This window comes from Bombus fervidus, chromosome 1 (assembly GCF_041682495.2).
Source record: "Bombus fervidus isolate BK054 chromosome 1, iyBomFerv1, whole genome shotgun sequence".
Lineage (NCBI taxonomy): Eukaryota > Metazoa > Arthropoda > Insecta > Hymenoptera > Apidae > Bombus > Bombus fervidus.
Window position 1 is genome coordinate 7,009,857 of NC_091517.1, and position 22,678 is coordinate 7,032,534.

The 22,678-nt window shown below is 29.8% G+C and overlaps 2 protein-coding genes across 2 annotated transcripts in view; one reads left to right on the plus strand and one right to left on the minus strand.

Moving 5' to 3' along the window:
• The window catches only part of Fws (Conserved oligomeric Golgi complex subunit 5 four way stop), a 221,738-nt gene that overhangs the window by 100,806 nt on the left and 98,254 nt on the right, over window positions 1-22,678 (plus strand). The gene's annotated exons all lie outside the window — the stretch shown is intronic.
• The window catches only part of Snf4agamma (SNF4/AMP-activated protein kinase gamma subunit), a 132,019-nt gene that overhangs the window by 47,948 nt on the left and 61,393 nt on the right, over window positions 1-22,678 (minus strand). Inside the window, exon 7 of the mRNA XM_072004953.1 lies at window positions 22,082-22,121. Coding sequence (XP_071861054.1) covers window positions 22,082-22,121 — 40 coding nt within the window. The remainder of the gene's footprint in view (window positions 1-22,081; window positions 22,122-22,678) is intronic.

Sequence of the window (22,678 nt, forward strand, 5' to 3'; positions counted from 1 at the left end):
ATCTTTTATTTCTACTATTATTAATACTTATATTATTAAATAAAATAACAGTATAAATATTTATACCTTTATCAGTGCGTTCTACGAGTCAAAATAAGAAGGAATATTATATAAATATAAATTGTCCGAGGTTTTATTAAACGATTTCAATAAAAATACGAAATATGAAAGAAACGAAATCATGGTTATTAAGTACAATTCAAAAAAGGAAAAAGGTCATCGATATCGCAATATATGTATTGGATTGCTTAAAAAGTTTGTAGCCTTATTAGCAAGTATCGATATTAAACTTTGTGATGCATTTAGTGAGAGTGGAAGAAGTTATTTCTTATAAAGTGTCAAATAATGAGAGATATTTTGAATCAAATAAATATTGTCTCATTTGGAGCAAGAATTCAATGCATTAATTATATAGGAACGCCCGAGATTTACCAGTAATAAAAACATTGATTTCAAACACAATTATAATGGCAATTTAATTTCTTTAACTACATTGAGTCTCCACAAAATGGTATTTAAAATTGAGATCATTTATTCATGAACAATATGAAAAATTGTACAAAACTTATGAATCTCTGAAACAAACGGTGTAACGTTACCCAATAGAATAATAACATTATATAAAGTTTTATATAGTTTTCCTTGAATTTCATCAATCATGTCCATAGATATTGAATCCTTGCAAAAAATGCTTGGAACTATCTTTTGACAAACAACATTAAAAATTAAGAAAAAATTATGGAAACGATGTATATGTTATCCAATAGAATGGATAAATTGAATTTTCCGTCAATTACATCAATCATATCCATTAGAATTTTATCCATTGATAACGTGAAGAAAAAAAAAAGGAAGAGTTCCTATAAAATCAGAATTAATACGTGATGAAGTGATACGCGGAATTAAAGTTTCATTCATTGAGAAGAAAAGAATCAAAATGAACTATGTAGAGGACTAAATCCAATTTTTACTACTGTCAATCTTGTATCGACAGAAACGACGAACATTTTGAAATAGAGAAATAATTCTTCGTGTCTCGTATCAATGCCTGTAGGTAACTGTAAATTCATTCTCCTTTGTATTTTATATTCTTCTTATGACATTTTGATAATAAATTTTATAGTGATACTTTATAGTAACTTTAATAACGATATGATATTTTTATATAATTAATCCATTAAATATATTAAATATTTAATTTGGAAATTAGAATTATTGTTCTATATTTATATTATTCGGCTAAAACTTGATTATCATAATAATAATAATTGACATTTACATGTTGAACCATATAGACTTACAATGACATTATATACATTCTACATACATATACATATCTTTAAATACTTCAGAAATTCGAACGCGAATAGTCTAATTCAATTTGGCACATCGAAATAGAGGGAATACCCACTTTCGACAATCTTAAAAACAACTTGCGTAATGCTACGTAATAGGAAAATAAGCGTAAACCAACAACGATTTCAAATATTCTCGTAAATAAACGCGCCTTACACTTGCAATTTTATGACGCAAACAAATATAAAAGTTTGAAGTTACTTAAATTATCAAATTAAACAAGAAGAGAAACGATCTATAATCTATGCGTACAATATTTTTCATTCGAATTAATCGAATTAAAAGCGTTAGATCTTCGATATGAATTTATTTTAATTTACGATAGAGATATTAATTTGAAGTATTAGAAAACAGAATAGCAAAATCTCTGAAAGGGTTTAACTGGTAATATTAGCGAATTAATAGGTTATACGTTATTGACTTTTATTTTATAATTTTATAGGTTCTCGTCAAATAATTGCGGAAATTTGTACAATTCACTTGTAAAATTTCATTTCTTTTGTTAAGCAAACAAACCTATAAAAGAACTTATTAGTACTGATAACTTGCAACTTATAATTCTTGTAAAATTTCACTAATAATATTAATTCAATTGTGCCTCGAGTCTCGAAGTTCCAATTATGTAATACTTTTATTTCATAGATAAATATAGGATAAAAAGAATTGTTCAACCATCGAGTTAAGCACCATCCCAATGTCTATCTTACAAACAGACAAATGAAAAGTTTTAGCTATATACATATATGCAACTGATTAATATTAAAAATAAAAGAAATTAGTATCTAATAATAAAATTGTTCAGTCGTGCCAATAAAAATATTCGTTCTCTCCCTAGAATAACTGACCAAATCTACAGAATTCTAATAAATTTTCGCAGCCCACATTTCGATACGTTTTTTCTGTTACCTTGCCTAAGAATGCTTTCGTAGATTCTGTAAGTGGTCTCACAATCAGCATCCCTCAGACTAGGATGCTTTGCGCCGCCATCCAGACTCTGGCTTCTATTTCGGAAATCCTCCTCTTTCTTCTTAGGCGGGTCCTGACATTCGCTCTGTCGCCTCATATGGCCTAATCTTCTCCCAAAGTGTCGTATCATCTCCTGAATGCTGTAATGATGATGATGCTTCTCGTGATCGCTGGTCAGATTGAGCGACGTGGGTGAAGCTCTTCCGCTGCTCGTCTGATGATTCTGTGGGTATTGTGACTGTAGCTGATGAACATGATGAAGGGGATGATGATGGTGAATCGACTGATGATGGTGGCTGCTCCCATGAATCGTGTGATACACCGAGTGATTGTGCACACTGTGATGGAGGGATGAGTTGTGATTGGAAGAGTTTGAACCGTGAGACGAGTCGTGAGACGAGCCGCGAGACGAGCCGTGAGACGAGCCATAGGATGTTGAAGAACCATAAGAATACGTCGAGCTCACTGAACCTCGAGATATTCGTCTTTGGATATGTTTGTGATTTAACAACTCCTGCAGGATCTTTGTGTCGTGTGTTCTAGTGTCAGACACGGAGGAAGTCTTGTCTTGATGATGATTGACAGTCCTTGTGTCGCCATTGTGGGAGTTATGGTGGGACAGTAGATGACTTATTCCGTGCATCTTATTAAAAAAGTTTCCCTTTTATTCTGTATTTTTAAAAAGATATCGTTTATCTTTGAAGAATATTTCTTCTTCTTCTTCTCTTACTTCTTTTTCATTTAATGAAAATTGTAAATCGGGCAGAATGTATCCGAACAGTCTTTTCTTCTCAATTTTCGATGTCCCTCGATGATCCTCAAGATCGTTGTTCGTTAATGCAATAGGGAAGACGCTGTTCCGGTGAAGCTGTGACAAACAATTACACACACACACACATGTGCTATTTATATGGAATAAATGAAACCAAATGACTCGGAGACACGTGGACGTATCGATTGAAGAAACTCGGTTATTATTTATTACAGTTTGACTGGCTAATTACTTGATAGAACAAATATACATTTACTACAAATTTGCCAAATATTTCAATAGCGACGGAATAACGTAGATTTTCGTTGCTTTCCAAAGAACTGCTGTTCGACTCAAGGGAATAGCGTGAAAAGGCGGAGATTAATGCAGTCGAACAAATACGATGCTCTTTGAAAATTAAACTCGTCTCGAAATATCTAAATTTAGCGGAGCTTCGAACTCTTAACGCTGGTTTCTGCTTACGCAAACCAATTCTAGAGTAACTCGTATTCGAGTCTAAATTGCATGCAAATATATAGAATACGTGCTGTATTTACAGCTTCTGTGAGGTAAGATCGCTCGTGTTACGAATGTACGTGCAATAATCGATGAATAAATAGTCTTTTGTGTGTATTTACAAATTGACAAATTTCTCTCTTGCAGAGATAGTTCGATATTTAGATTGGTGTAAAAGGACGGATCAATTTTTGGCACCACGAACCATCTCCATTTCTATAAACAACTAACTTTTCGTGAAATAGCCACGATTCTCCGCGTGATACGCGACATTGGATGCGCATCTGGCATGACCGCAGAATTATGAATGCATCCGATTAATAAGTACGTACAACTTACATGTTTACATTTGTCCTTCCGTCAAATTAAATTGAGGAAATTTCATACTGCTGAGTAGACTTTTTATATAAAAGATTGATAGCATTTTATTTGAAATTATTATATTTGGTTAATTGCGCCAGTATTAATAATATAATATTTGATTATTATTATTATGAATATTGTTCATATTATTTTGATAGATTTTAGTACTGAAAAATGTTGTAACCCTACTGTGGTCTCAGTAAAATTATTGTTACGTCGACCGACTCTCTACCTAGACCAGGCCACACACCGCGGGCAGGATGGCAGCCAAATGCTGCACATCCTTATTGTGTCCGCGTACCCTTAAGATTCTCAAGGAAAGACCATAAATCTCAGAAAATTTTAGTTAAAGTCTTTCAGATCGAACAAAGATTTTTTTACAAAAGCGTTTTCTAAGGTTTATGGTTTCTTTCGGGAAAACACGGGAAAGTTAGTTTTTCACACGTGCGATGCTTCCTACTACCAACTTTCTATCGAGGGCGGCTAAGACCATTCCTAGTCCACCAACAGTCTTAATAGCCAATCAGAAACAATGTCTATTACCCTTACTTTCCCGACCAAAAAATGTCATCAACAAATCCGATGGTCCCGTGCGCTAGACACCCTTCTCTAGCTCTTCTCCGACACAGCATCGTCACTTTCGTGGCACTTCGTATTCGTCGTCAGAACAGTCAACAAGTCTGTAACGGGTTCTACCCTTAAACACTTCGTCTTCGTCGTTAGAATAGTCAACAAGTCTGTAACGGGTTCTACCCTTAAACACTTCGTCTTCGTCGTTAGAATAGTCAACAAGTCTGTAATGGGTTCTACCCTTAAATTAATTCGTCTTCGCCGTTAAACATTTAACAAGTCTGTAACGGGTTCTACCCTTAAATCAGTTCCTTTTCGTCGTTATAACAGTCAAAACGTCTGTGACGGGTTTCTTACTTATCTTGTACCGACGCATCAACGTAACTAGTCATCTTTTCAAACCCGCTGGAATAAACGATATTGTATACATATTAACACAGTGTGAACTCAACCTAACTACCCCTATTATCGTAATAGAAATAAGGAGATCGATCAGTTCGTGGCGTCGATTGTTTAATCGTAACGGGAATTTACGACTCCCGTTGACGTGCCTCCTCGCGATCGCGTCTCTCCGCGAACGGTCGTAACAATTATTATGAATATGCTTGTTTGTATCCTCGTGACATTATATTAAAATCTCATTGTCTCTTTTCAAATGGTATGTTACAAATAAAAAGTTACATATAACATCTTCGACTCATTTTTGTCTATAAATATTAAGACACGAAGTAAAGATGGAAATCAATCATTAAAGTGAAATATTTTGAAGTATTGGCTGACATTAAGATAAATAATATAAAATAACATTATAATAGTTCCATTCCTATTCAAAATTATAATAATTGGCCAATAAAAGTCTTTTCAACTGTGTTGGACATATCAGCATTGAATGCTTATGTTTTATATTCTAAAGCAAATTCCTCGTGAAAATCGACATCTTTGAGAATAAGAGCATTCGTAAAAAATTTAGAGAACGGATTGATACAAAATTATATTATGAAAATATTACGATGAAAGTATTAGTCGCGTACGAAAGCTGCAAAAGAGATATGGTGGAGTATTATAAATACGTCGGAATCTTCAACATCGGTTGAAAAAGTTACAGTTCACAAAAAAAGAGACAGATACCAAATATGTACTAAAACACAAAAGGAAAAATTCGCAAAAATGTTACGAACGTCAAAAGCTACTATTATCATATATTTACAACTTGTTATAGATAAATAATTTTAGTAGAATGTACCAGATTTTTAGGCATTATAAAAAATATATATAATAACATATAGTATTTCCTTGATCCTTTCGTTAGAAAATAAAATGAAGAAAACGAATTTTACATATAAGAGTCACTTTTGTCTCGGAGACTTTAAGTGTGTAGTTAAATCAAGGACTACAGCAGAGTTAAATAAATTTAAATATATTGATTTTCTCCTGAAAGTTCTCATAAATATTATAACTTCTGATTTACTAAGATATTGATCTTAAAATTATTGAAACTGATAGGTATTGAGTGTGCATTATTATTATTAATGTAACTAATAGTGGTAGTTTATTTCTTTTTGGTAAATATTAGTATTATAAATTTTCAGAATTTAATTTGAAATTCTTTATATTTTTTTCCGAAAATGTCAATAATTTCTGAAAATTTTCAATTTCATATTGGTCCAAAAATAACGTAACTAGTAACAATTCATTTTATATCATCGAATTTTAGTATCATATTATTCTTTAAGATAACTTATATTGCCTTATTTTTTTTTGCAAATAATAATATAATATATATAATAATAAGAATATATTAGTGTCAATTCCTTGATAAAAGAAATGCACGTGTCAAGGTCGATGTATCACGCGATTCGTTTCGAAGAATACTGAACATTATAACTGAACATATATAAATATAATTATATATTATAATTGAACATTATACATGTGTCAACAATGTTTAAGCTCGATACTTGGTAACGGCTTTGAATAGCGTCTGACGATACTCTCAAGCATAATCATACATATGTATAAACAGGTCTGGAGACTTGCCAGGGGAAACCGTTCATCTTTTGAGTTGTCTTAAATCGGCGGACTCGCTTTCGGTATATGAGTGTCCAGACCTGTTTGTATGACCGTGCGTCGCCGATGTATAGTTTCGGAGGTCCGATGACGCTCTGTTGTTCGTCGCAGAGGACCGTGGGCACGGGGCCAATGAAGCGAGGTCACGTTGCCCCGTAACACGGAAAGCGATAAGGATTTTCTAAAAGGATCTGGTCACGGAGTGATGAATCCTCTGGCAAAAGAACTGCGAACTGAGTCAAGAAACCTCAACACTTACCCCAGTACGCGAGATCCAGATTGACTAAGATCAATATAGGTATTATCTAACAAATGGTAATTCATTTTATTTCAAGACATTTTAATAGCAGAACATTTTTTACGCTGACTCGAACTTGCCTTCTTTTTATAAAAATTTCCATATTCCCTACAATACATATAAAATTTTCAAACCAGTCTAATATCAGAATAAATGAATTTTCTAATATTCCTCCTTATTCGATTGTTTTAACTTTCCAAATATGTTACATACATTCGTAAACAAAACGAATATAAAGTATATATTTGTTTCCTTTAAATCAAAATAGGTACACAACCGACATAATATTAGACATTATCCAATTTAAAGCCGCATATCCAGCGATAAGCTAAATTAATCTATGCTAAACATAGCGAAATGTGAAAGCATCTGCATCGATGCATCTATAATCTATACGGAATACGGAACCGCTTCTAGTGGAAAACACAATACTTCGCTTAACATTCATAGTTCAGCTGAGCCGATGGATCTTCGATCTAACTTCTCCGCCCTAGAAGCAAGACTATTTACTTCAATTAAAATTGATCGTTAAGTATCTAACGACGAACTCGTTAAATCTTGTTACCAAATAAACTTTATCGTCGATTGCTCAAGATGGAAACAAACCCAGTTTAAACAAATGTAAAATAAAACAGTACAATGACAAATTATATGTACATATTTATCGGTATATATAATAATTAGATACAGAATCAAATGCACAAAGATAATAGTGGAAGTGAAGAACGGGCACATCCTTGAGCGATAGTTAAATTAGACTTCAGGAAGAAGCATTTATTAGCTTATTATCTGTTATATTATTATTTATTATAAGCATTTATTATTTATTAGATTCATTTCTTCGACTGGTTGCGATATTAGAGAAAGTATTCAGATCCAGCCGATTATTATTTATGTTTCTTCCACGAGAATGATCCTATTTTCCTATTATTGAAAATAATTGTATCTTATTTTGGCCAATTGCTAATGCCACGCTGAAATTAATTTTTGGTGATGTTGAGATGAAAACTTTAATTTACACGAAACAATGGGATTAAATTCTGCTTCTATTAGGTTGGCAACTAAGTGATTGCGGATTTTGTCATTACCACCTAATTAGTTGCCAACCCAATAATTTTTATTAATTAATATATATAAATAATTTTTATAATTTTTTTTTATTAGAATATCAAAATTATTTTAAATATGATGAATAAAATATAATAGCAATTTTTAATTTCAGTATAAGAACTTAAAATTGCAATTTAAGTTTCTGAATTTCTTTTGGAAGTTCATAGCGCTTTCAGGATAGAAAAAAATTGATTATCGGTTGTAACAGTAAAACATCTCTGCAAGTTAAAACTTGCGGCAATTCATAGAAATGTATAGGATGGTTCATTTTAACATTCGATCGTACTACAAATTTCTTAATTTTCTATCGGTAATCAGCTAATCTTCAGTAAAAATTTGGTATCGCTACAATAATATAATGATAAAGTATAGTGGCACACTGGTAATTCCTAAAGTATAAAATATTAAGACAAAGTAAGATATTAGTCACTGATAACTAAATAAAATGATATTTTAAAAATGCAAATGAAACTTCTAACAATACCGCAGAGTATTATTAAAGATATATAAAATTTATGAAAATGAAATATGTATACACGATCTAAATACTATAATCAATAATTAATTCCTATAAACTTAACAAAACATTTTATTTTTACTTTTATATGTATTTTATGTATTTACATATGTCTTAAATATCTTGAATATAATTATATAATAAAAGACCTTGTCTTAAATTATAGGTAATTATCTTACAAAAATTTTCAAGTATTCCTTTAAAATATGCTACATGAATAAGAGATTAAAATTTCGCTTAAGATACAGTTAACGGACAAGATCGATTTAATTTCGTATCGTTCGATTGTTTACGCTTCCCCAATTTTAATTAAGTCACTGTGCTATCACGAACTTAAAATCATGACACCAACCTTCTGGCTATACGCTTGGAAATGTCCCAATTTTGACAACGGGGTCGTCGATGTGGCAAATTTCGGGGTCGTGGCAAGGAAACTAGGTCATATCGATTGACTGTCTCCCCATTCTGGAGGAGTGCGCGTTTAAAAGAATTATTATAGTTCTCCCTTTTTTCCGTCTTTCGTGCAACGAGATGAGGAGTGAAATTGGTAGCTAGAACTAAGGAAAGAAACTCGACAACGATATTAAAAATAAAAACCAAGTTCGAATCGTGATTTTATTGCCTGGTAAGATTCATTTCTTTCGTTCATCTTATTGTATTTCAAACTTTTATGTCCAAAAAATTGGAAAATGATATATTCCATAATATATCCTATATTCTATATTATATAATTCTAAATTTGTTCATTTGAAAATTATTTTTATTATATCTTATATTATTTTGTATAGGCACTGTCTTTTAACATCTTGTATGGTTATATTAAAATAACCAACTATGTATAGCTAAATTTCGATATTCAACAACTTTATTATACTTAATCTTATTACTTCAGTAATGTGCATTTAACTTCATTCCATTATTGTCGTTGTTTAATACTTGATGCTTTAATGCAATTTTTAGTAACTTTGCTTTATTTCAGAGCATTTGATAATTGAATTCATTTTAAGATATAGCTTTACTAAAATACATAACTGAATCTAAATTCTGATATTGTGAAATATCATTCTATTTAATCTTATCATCTTACAAATACATATCTTATTTGATTTTGTTCTTTCCGATATTTAGTATCCAATAAAGTAATATAATTTCTTAATAACTTCGCTTCATTTTGATTCATTTGATAATTGAATTCGAGCATTTAAAAATATATAATTATATTAAACTATGTAACTATAATATACACATGATAAAATATATATATAATATTTAAGTTCGAATGTTCGATAATTTTAATAAATATTTCACTTAGCTTCATTTTTTTCAATATTTAATATCTAATACTTGAATGTAATTTTTAATAACTTTATTTTTCTAAAAATCAGGTAATAATTGAGATATTTAACAATTAAGAGCTCTACGCAATTTAATAATAAAATAATAATAATAAAATAAACTAGATATAATATCTATGTATAAATGAGTAAAATATCCGTATATATAATATAGGAAATTTATTTAATTTTTTATGGAGGCAAGATGAAGTTTACGTTGATAGTATTGAAAAAATTTTTTGATAGACGCAGTATCATTGAATTTATACTGGAATAATAAGTGGCGATGACGTCCGCAGAATTATTGTTCTTCCAATCACGCACAGTTTAGGCATAACGGAAATCATTTCTAGCATGTCATTCGTAGAAACATGCGTTGGAAGAATAATACATATTTAGTTAATGTCAAGCGATAGGATAAATACTATTAATATTGTATTTCAAATATCCTAATAAAGGAGTATCATAATTCAATCAAATTTACATATTACTTTATTAATAATAATAATAAATTGATATTTCAAAAGAGAAAAATTTATTTCCATTTCTGTTGAAAATTTTTAGAAACTATTTACTACACTCACTTCTTACTATTTAAATTATTAGATATTAAGGGTCTAGATTTTAGACAATTTGACCTAAAAATAGAATTATATTATCATGTGTTCGTTTATTGCGTAAGTTTTGCATTTATAATTAGGTGCAGGTTTCTTGCTGCAAAACAGTTTTCCTCTTTTTTTTTTTCTACGTTCTTTCTAAAGACTCAATGAAAATCAATGAGTTTCACTGGAATTTAGATCTCAAAGTAATAAGCGGTAACTCTTACACACTGCTACTACTGTAGTTTACTACAGTATGGTTTTTAACCCAAATCAACTCAAAGAAAACTAACGTCTACATAATAATAAATTTTGAAAAGTTACGAAAAACAAATACATATATCTCATAACGAATCAGACTGAAACTACAGTGATCAAACTTGAAAGTTGTATTATCGAGAAATACATACAGATATTATATAATAACAAATCAAAGAATTACAAATTTTAGGAAAAATTTTAAAAGGTGCTATATGTATGGTGTGTAATTAACGTAAGTTTAATACGTGTTTAAATCATGTGTTAAGACCATGGCAGAAAATAATAATTTTTATGAAAATAAAATGAACTAAAGATGAATTATATTATACCTAAATTACAAATTCTTTATACTTGTTAGAAATTTGGAATATCATATATGATAACAGTTTATAACCCTAATATTTTCTAACCCTATATAAGTACATATTCTTTATGTTTTTGTTTGTCATTCTTTTATCAAACAGGTATATATGCTAAGTATAGGTATTTAATGAAGATATGCATTTCACTCACACTCATACTCACTCACACATACAGTGTATTTTATATAATACCTTTTAACTATTTGTTATATCGATATATGAAGATGACAAAGGAAGAATATGTTATACATAATATGCATAATTTTATATTTGGAAGAAGGAAGAAGTTTTGATTAGATTCACAGATATAAAGCATAAATACATACAGATAAATCTTCTAAAAATAAATAAATAATCGGTGGAAATTTATAAAAGTAATGATGTAATTAATGTTATAACGCTTAACATTTTGAAAATGTTCAAAAGAATGACGAGAATATAATAATATGTACATATATATAATTCTAAAATCAAATAATTGATTTGGTAACATATGTTCCAGTATTATCACATATATAAGAAATCAAACACAACAAATTTCTTGCAACAGTTCCTATCTTAACGAGCAAAGAAAAGAGTTGACAATAACCGCCTAATAACTTTGTACATTATCATCCATAAGGAGACACGCGTAACTCGAAAAACAATTTATACATAACATGTAAACCATGAAATATTTGCGTAAAGGTCAGGCTCAGAGCAACATCAACATGAAAAATTACATCAAAGGATTTATAAATACATTGGATTTTCAATTTACATACCGTTAGAATACTCCGTTTGAGGTTGAGGTAGTGATTACTTCGGTTGAGATGGCTCACCGAATCGATCTTTAAAATGTCGCACACGATGCATATATGTATGTATGTACATACGTAATTACGTTGCGAAACATTACCGGTCAGAGTAAATATACCTCTACTATAATACGTATGCATACATATGTTTGTGTACATACAATACATAACAATTATATTTATGTATACCATGATCGAAAGTGAATGATACGTTGAATCCGTTCTGCTACTGTCTACACACCAAAAGTGTCAGTATTTCACCATAAGCCAATCGAAATTAAATTACAGTTTAATGACAGTGATCATGTCCGCGATATTCCTGATTTAAATTTAAATCGATATACAGAGCGTCCTATAAACTGATGTTATAAGTTGGTTTCTCGTAAGTTATCATACGTACATAGCGATAATTTATTTTTTTCAGTTCTTTTTAAACAGTATGAACTGTCTTTTTACTAGTACTTTTCTCATAGAACATAACAAACATAAATGCATAAAGCATTTAAGAAAAAAACTAAAACCTGAGATAGCTAAATAGTTGATCGCAAAAATGATAGATAGAAAAAAAAGATGAATGCTTAAGTGGTTAAGCATCTACAGAAACTGTAAAACAAGCCTATTTATACGCCTTTAAGCTAAAAGTACTAAAAAATCTCATCTATTCGATTCGCCTAATTAGTTTAGGTATCTGAAATTTTAAATTTTTACGACAATTAGATGACGTAGTTGCGATTCTTCGTATTTGAATCGTGTTATTGGTACGTTACGTTTTCATCATTCCAACATTCAACGAATTTTCAGATCTGCCCCGAAGAAGTAGCGCGGAATATTCACAAAATATCGGAAGAAAGCGCAATATATCGACAATACGATTTAAAAAAAAAGAAAAAAAATGCCGAAATACAAAACACCACAAATACGAGTAGTTATACCATCTGTTCTAAGTACATATATATTCGCACTTTTTCTATATTATCCCTTTATAATTAGAGAACTCAATTTTACTTGCGAGAGGAAACAAATACGATGGATTACCTATAATTTTTTTTAATTTAGTCCAGAACGTAAGAAATATCAATAAATTTTCAAGTTAAAAGGAGTTATAGAAAACTGTTTATTAAATAATCATAGACTACATATTTTCTGGAAGTTAGAAGAACTGTTTATTGGTTTACTGAAATTAAGCTTAATTTCCAGTAATCCTAAAAACATTTCCATCAAGTTGAATGTTTCTTGTATTAATGCCGCGTACAAATAGTGGTATGGTATCTGAAATCTAGAATCTGGAGACTCACAAACATATGCACATTTCATGACGCGTTACATATAGCGCAAACTGCAGTGGCACGATGCAGTACATATAATGATTACTTGAAGCTCCCGATGTCAATTTTGCTTCGATCACGTTTGAAAATCCGATTTCGCAGCACCAGTGATATTACGTCGTGAAAATCACTAAATGTGGATTACAGGAGACATGTGAAATTCCTCGCAACGAATTGTATCTACGTATAATAATTTGATTTAGGAAGATAAAAGCCGTCGAGTACTATACAGAGACCACTGCTTACTTCGTAGTTCGTATAAGATACCAGATCTAGCTAATAAGATAGAACGTTAATAAGATTTTCAGAGCTTCCACTACTAACGCTTTCCGTTAAAACGTTTGCTTTATAGTATATATTGTAAACATTCCTTTTATGGAGAAGTAATTAGCTACAATTCATATTTCCCTTAAAAAAATTGAAAGAATAAGAAGAGGAGAAAAAAAGTAGGTACATACATATACTCGTAAACGCTGTAACAAGTAGCATATTATAACAGAGGTAAGTAAAACAATGGGAAATGAGTGAAGCGTAAACATAGTATATGATTTTACTATATGATGAAAGGCCTATAAAACTATAAACAAGCTTTTTAGCGTTTCACCTTCTCCTTAAACACGTTTCCGGTTTCGAGTATCGATACGGTCGACATGTGGATCTCGAAACCGGTTCTTCAAGGTCGATGAAGACCCGTCAGCACCAGACTGCACTTTCAGAACCAGCTGTGGCAACATGTTTACTATAATACTTAACAAGTTCTTCGGTGACCGACCTATATACCTAAACGCCTGTAAATCGTGTTTCACGAATAATCGAGAGTATTATCTAAAATTCATTGTTATATCATGCATTCTTTTAGTTTCTTTCTTCGTTTTGTTTTTTGAACAGAAAATTTGTGTTACGAATAAATACGAATCTAATGACAGATGATTAATGACTTTCGATAATGTTTAAAATTATGCTTGTTAATGTTAAAATTATGTTTAAAGTAATGCTTAAATAAAATGGAAGCAGGTCAATTTATCAGAGTTTAGTTACTTTCATATGTTATTATAATTTTTTTTAGTGAACATTTGGATGAAATTTTACTGTAATGCGTATTGAACAAATTATTGATGGTATCAATCAATAGAAATTTATTTCCTGTGCGTTTATGTTATACCAAGAATAGATAGCTGACGTATGTCTGTTTATTCGCGCTGTGATACCAGACATCATAACTGGTATAAGACAAATTTTAAACGTTATGGTATAAGAGTTAATATCCTTAATTAGAAAATTTTGGTTACGCATAAACATCGTCGATGACGGAAATTTAATTATGGTTACCAATAATCATCAATGACACAAATTTTATTTTGGTTACCCATTATCGACGCCATTATTTTTTTAAATTAATTAATCATTTAAAATTTTTTTAATTACATTCGACTGCTAACGATTGTTATTAATATTACTGATAACTAGTATATATTTATTAATAACATAAAAATATTAATTATAAAACATGTATCGCTTTTAAGCGAGAAAACGGAATGAAAATATATGATACAAAGAACAGGATAAAAGATATTGTACTACAATAATAATACAAATATTATACTACAATACCTTTTATCCTATTTTCTATTTTATATATTTTCATACCGTTTCTTTGTTTAATAGAATATATGTATAAATTTTACAATTACGTTTTTTTATGTTGTTAATAAATACTAGCCATTAATAACTGTCAACCAATTCATCTCTCATCGTCAGTAACTATTATCGTATTTCTATCTCTATTTATATCATATATCAAACTTTGATGATTGTCCACAACAATAATAGTAGCCAAACAATTAAATTGTATACTTAATTACATACGTTGAATTTACAATTTCAATGCTTTTCAAATTTTAAACAATGCATCAAATAAAGTAAATCAATAAAGCAAGTGAAATACATAAATGAAACTATCAAGAAACTTAAATCTTCCATTTAATATTCGGCAACTACGTACATAACTTAATTAGAATTAGAATCTCTTTATCGTTCACTACTATAATATTATAATAGTAACAGGAATAAAAGTTCAGTTGAGTGATACTCACAAAAGTACTAATTTTTAGAAATAAGAACCGTATAGAATACGTCAACATTTCTTAGTGATTAAGCAATGGAATAATTTCTAAGACAATTCTAAAACAATATATTAAATAAAATAGATAAATAAATAAATATGTATAACTTAAAAATTCTAATTATTACGTATATAATTACTATATAATTATTTCTGAGTTTATTTTATTTAATATTCAATTATCCCGTAATTCCATTAATGCTGCTGCGATCCTTGAATTTTATGTTTCAATCTCGCTTTCGTTTTAAGAGAAAGGAAAATTTAATGTCCTAAGGAGATCTTCAACATAAAGTGAAATGAGAATTGGTGAGTAAATACTATAATAACGATCCTTTTATTTTCACAACTTTTTCTCTAACAATAAAGAGATACGACTCGGTCGAAAGATAACCCAAAAAATACAAAGGAGTTGAATTCATAAATAACACCGATCAAATGAGATAATTAATTATAAAGTAATTTGACATATAAACATTAATTTTTCTACTTCTGCCTAGTAATATCCAATTTACTGTGCAATTTGATTACAAATAGATCCCTGCATTGTCAACTATCGACTACCGTCATAATAACAATTACAATGAAGGCAAAACCACAAAGAAAGTAAAAGAAATCATCCGTGCAAAAAGGATTCTGGTTAGAAGGGATCTTGTATCGTGTGACCTTATCCCTCTCCTTAGGACATTACTATCCACATGGAAATTCTGAGCTGGCAAAGTAGGGGAATACGTCTTCTATTACCTTCTGCCTATACACCACATTTGCATCTTTACATTAGTGACACCACTCGTCTTTTAATTTTATTGCAAGTGTTTTCAACGTGTGGCAATGTAAATATATAATAAAAACCGTTTCCCAGCTGTAGGTTCGCAGCTGTAATTCAAGATGATTGTTCCTTGGAATACATGCAAAGTTGCCAGAACTAGTACGTTCAGTTCGTGAGAATCGCCTCTCAGTAGGAGCACTTTGCTTGTACAATCTACATACATATAAGTAGAATTTCTTTTAGCCTAATAAAACAGCACTTCCTTTATAAGCTTGCTAATTAAAACGTAAAAATTCGTCCTGCAGTTTTTAGACAACATACTTATTGCGAATTTCCTAAACTCGTCATTTTGAAATTTATTATTTTCCAAGTTTCTATATCCTAATTTTTTAATTTCTGAATTTTCATATTCTATCCTTCTTAATTTATGATATTTCATATCACCTAAATTAATAAATTTCCAAATTTTCATATCCGAATTTTTTAATTTATGCATTCGAATTTTTTACTTTCCAAAAATTTTACATACAAATTCAATATTTTCGGATTTTCAATTTTAAAATTAATTTAAAAATTACATATATATTACAATTTTATACTTGCGTTTCCTACATTTTCAATCTAAATTTCTTTAAATTACTGTACAAAATCTAGTTTTATACAAAACTATTGAACATACTTCATCAGTAATATACGTATATACATGTTCAAAAATATTTTCTCGTTAATGTCAGTTTTCAACTAAATTTTCTCACACAGTTTTTCTCTGCCGACAAAAATACCGTAATTCTTACAAACAGAGTTATATTTAAAAATTCGGTGAGTACATTTAGGTAAACGTTTAGCATGAATAATGAATGAATAAATATGAATGAAGATAGAATATCTTTTGGTCAAAAGTTAGGACTTGTAACGTGTTAAACTGAAAAATTTTAACAACATTTTCATTCATTATAATAATTAATAAAATTACATAACTAATAGTAAATATACAGAAAATGTTCCATACAATCTAATTACCAATTTTCTACGTTACACAAGATTTTCTTTAAATTATGGGACTAATTACCTGAACTCCAATGCTACATCGATTCCAAAATTTCCATAACTTTTCAACGTCATTAACGACAGATTGTGAGTTTATGATCCAAATCTGATAAGTTATTGATCATATAATAAAAACATTCTGATTAACAATATACACATATATAGGCTGTCTCAGCAATCGTTATACAATTGGTAAAAGGGTAATTCTACGTGAAGAAAACAACGAAAAGTAGAATACGATTTGTTCATATGACGTTTCCTTTTCGAGAAAATCAAGTTTGAAAATTTGTTAAGTGTACTTAAACTTAGCTTATCGAGAAATTAGCAGAATTGTTATTTTTGGGATTGTTATTGTAATTTCATTACTAGAGTACAATTATCTTATTTATTAATTTTATTATCTAACGCTATAAAAATTATAATATATGAAATTTTGTAGAAAATATATATTATTTCCTGCTGTAATATTTAATTTGTTCATAAGTATAAAAAAACTATACAAAACGTATAAAGCATAGAGTACAAGGGAAATATTTAAATTTAAATACCTTCCATAAATCTTCAAACACAAGAAAACGAACAAAAAGTTTACAAGTTCTCGAAGGGTGAGGAGGTTGTGCTGGAGGACAATGTTCGTTGTCTCAGCTCATTAATGTGATTTCAAACGGAACTATATACGCATTTTTTGTGCCTTGCAGACTGCATGGAATTTCGAGGCGTGTTTTTAATCGGGCATGTTACGTGTGACCTTGAAATTTGTACATACAAAACAAGTTCTAATAAAAGACTTTCATTATAAAACTACAATGGACGACAAATGTAAATTACGTGAGCAATAATAATTCTGGATAAGGTAAATATGTAATGTGCAAGAGAATATTTTATTGCACATTAGAGTTAAATCCGTTAAAACCGTGACTCGAAAAAAAAGATAAATTCTCTAGATCTGTTCCTTTTTTGTCGTTCATTTATTCTGGTATGACCACACACGTGACAGAGTGACTGAAGGAGAACACGAAAAAAGAAAATGAAGTATCTGAAATATATCGTACATTGTTGTTTATACATATCTGAACAGTCTGGTATATCTGATAAACGTATACATGTGTAAATGAAGGTTACCGAATCTTTGAATTAACGGTAAATTAATGGCAATTAATTTTAATTACCGCATGTATAATAATATTTAAGATATAAAATTTGCAGTAGATAGATAGATAGATAGATAGATAGATAGATAGATAGATAGATAGATACATATTACTACATATTTAACAACTTGCTCGAACCTTTCTCATGAAACATTATGAAAGAGTTAACCCTACTGTATTCTTTCCGTCATTTTCGATAGTATTTTCCTAACGTCAAGATACATACATACATATATCTTAAGTTTGAGCAAAACATGTACAAATTATTATCGGTATGCGCGATTTTATATTTCAATTGTATATCAAATATCTTTCTAAAACATTATAAATATGAAAATTCGGTGATTGCAGCCGAGATAAACAAGTGACAGTATGTATAGTCGATAATACATGTGATTTGAGCTAAAAATCATGCGAAATAATCATAAAATATTCATAAAATCATGTTTTTGTTAAAAAAAAAAAAAACTGGATCCAAAAAGTCTCATCAATAATCATGCGAGTGTTAATACTAGAGGAAAAATACTGAATAGTAAGATACAGATATACATTTGCATTCAAAGGCGTGATATTATATTATGTCCTACTGAACTATATTTTTATATGAAACTGTTTTAAGCTTCGTATGAGAATGATAATACGTAGAAGATAAGTACAACATGGTACAAAAGTAAGAAAATTTCAAAGGTAGTGCACCGATACTTATTTCATCGAATAAACGTCCACGTCTCCCAATCATTACGAAAATAAAACGATAAGTTGGAAAAACGTAATGGATACTTACCAACTGTTGCAGAGTAGACCGTTTACGCAGCGACCGATTCACCGATTCTTCGATGCTCCTACATACTTGTAAATTTCACAATACACTACACAATTAACTCCATTTGTAATTTAATATCCTTTAACACTTGTAAAACGTCCACACTGTTTACATTTACGTAAAAGCAATATCTATCTGGTGGAATTTATCGGCCGTCACTATACGGAAAATCGACGATTTGAAGCTTTTCTTGAGACACATATGCGAAAATTCTTAGCATTAATTACAACCACCATTGGGCAGTTTTGCGCAGCAAATGAAGTAATCTTAACGATGAAAGGCCCAACAAGTAAAACCTACCGACGCGACGTTCGATTGTCAAGCAACGAAAGTACCGGTTCTAACACACTCAGGCAAGTTTGCCGCAGAATAGCACGCAACGCGAAATTGTGTTTACGTTTACGATCACAGGTCGTGTCGTTATTGACAAGTTCTAATCATAGTCTGTTCGAATAGCAATTCGCTTCTTAGTATTATCGAGAAGACTGCGCATTAAAATATAAAGAAATGGCATCGAATGTTTCACGTTACAACCAATAAGTTTTCAACACCATTCTCGTGCAAAATCTTGAACGATACTACGTTAGATTTCGCACGTACGAGTTTTCTACGACGATTCACGCGCGCAACGGCTCGGCACGCCGTATTAATTGAGCACAATTGTAGGTTAAGAACAGTCCGTAACTTTTGCACGATTGGTTATTTCGATGATGATGCGTGGTTTTAAAGAATCGCGGGCATTAATCGTTAAGTTGGTGAATAGAGAACACGAAGCAAGCAACTTCAAGCACGTGCCACCGTACGCGTTGCAGTACAAAAACTATCTGAGGCGCAAGTCCCGTCACCATTCCATGTCGTCCTACATACATACTTCGCAATATACGCGCCATATTAAATGCGATGTAAAAGCCGACATCTAGCGGCGATGTTGAGAGTTATTATGAAATACATATTTCGTCTCTTGATAAGCGAGGTATCTGTCACAGTATTTATCATGGCTCACGAAAGCATTTGAACATTTATCTCCAGATACTTTCATGTATACATGTACATTATATATATCACATCAAATACTTTGAAATTTCATTAATGTTGTAACGAGCTACAGCTGTCGCGAGTATATTGGTTTTGAAACCTATCTGAAGATGTATATATACATAATAGTATAACACATAAAATATATAGGATATTTATTGCATGAATAACCGTTATAAACATATTATAGGTGTTAAAAATGGTCAGACTGAATATTGAGGCTCATTAATATAATAGATAATTGATTGCATACATACTTTCCTAATCCCTAACTTCCCTATAGATCCCTATATGAATATAAATAAATGTATTTCAAACTTTATCAATATAATTACGATAGTCGGGTCTCATAATAATGCTAGTGAAATTTCAAAATGTTTCCAAACTTCGTATAACATAATATGTACATATATCGATAAAAAGTTTTTGTTTCTACAAATGTTCAAACACTTTCGTGACGTAAGCCACTGTAAACAAGATACAATACCGCTCATAATCATCCGGATACTTTGATCGATTTGTATTGATGCATATTAGTAATATATATTATTAATACATATGAACTAATATTAGAATTACCAGTGATTGAAGCACAAAACTTGCGTTGGAAGAATCAAAATGGACAGTATTAATAGTAATACTTCATATACAAAACTAACACAATTGTATTATATATTATTTAATTTATACTATTGTATTTTGGTATACTATTATTAATAATATATATTACCAATAATTAATATTTATTATATATAATATATAACATAATATATATTATTCATAATTAAATAATGAAAATTAGTTATATATATATATATATATATATATATATATATATATATATATATATATATATATAACTATATTACTAGTATGTATTACTAGTATGTATATACTAGTATGTATATACTAGTATGTATATACTATACTGGTATATATATACTAGTATGTATATACTAGTATGTATATACTATACTGGTATGTATATATATATTACAGTACTCACACACACTATATATATATATACCATATATACACTATATATACTATGTATACCATATATACCATATATATACACTATATAGTATACCAGAAAGTCCCTCTTATAATTAAGTTAAATTTTATAATTTATTAATCATGATTTAATCACGATATTCAATCATTTAGAAGAAGCATTTCCACCTTGATAATTTGAAAACTAAACAATCTGAAGATTCCGAACTTTTTAAATAATGAAACTATTCCGAAATGTTGGGACCTTATAAAAGAAAATTTCATTATTACATGTTTGAAAAGCGATGTTATTATGTCATAATACCTTATGATATAGCGAAAAATCCGTAATAACAACAAATAATAGAATAATCATTGATTTCTTTTCATTTCTGACTTTGCAGTTGAATTATATTCCCCAAATAATCACGTACCCGAATATTTCTGAGCAATAGCGTATGTATGTGTACAGTATCTAAATATTAAGAAATTGTAATATACGTTTATGTAACATTATCTCATAGTTGTGATGTGATTATTATAAAAGAGGTATATAATATGTTCTTAATGTAATCTAAATTTTCCTTAAAAATATTTTATATTTTTTAAAACTTTCATCTTTTTAATTAGAAACGTTATATACGTATATAAATATAGATATCTATATGTATATATGTATTTATTTTTAATAGACGTACTGATTTTTATTTAATTGATTATACATAATATGTCATAACATGTCATGACAGTATAAAAAGTAACTAAAAAACATGTAATTTTGTTTTTCAGACACTATCAGTCAGACACCATCAGTCAGACATCATCATATACATATCTCAGTTATTTCGACATGTATGTATGGTCGTTATTACTTAAATGTTTATGTTGTTGGAACTAATAATCAGACACACGATTCCAAATCTAATTAAATATAAAACGTATTTATACTTACTTTGTGAGGCTGTTTGAGACTGATGTTGGGCTGCAGTTCTCTGTAACAGCAACAAACGTTTGTTTTAAACGGATTGTACATTATTGAAATAGGATAGAAGTAACTAATATGTTTGAAGATCGCAGGAAAGTTACATAAATACATTTTCGATGATTCTTGATTTTAATAACATTATGACTATAAAGAAATGTTTTAATATAAAATACATCGCTAAAAATAGGAAAAGCCTGTTAATTTTCTAAAAGTTAAAGATATAATTTGTAAAGCAAACATATATAAACATTTTAACATTTTAAAAAACAAAATAAAAGAACTTGATAAATTGACAATGTACTAAATTTTTAAATTGCTCCTCGGTACAAAATAGAAAATGTAATTGAAATGTATTGTTCCTGTACTGTTCGTTTGTACAAAGATCAGTTTTAACATTATACAGTACGGACTGTCACGTACCGCTACCGGAGCGACACCAGCACGAGAACATTGAAACATACATTTTAAGTGAGACGGTTCATACTACCCATCCTCAATCGTTACGTTACATTGTCGTTACATGACGATCCGCGCCGTATAGTGTAAATTGACTTTAAGAGATAT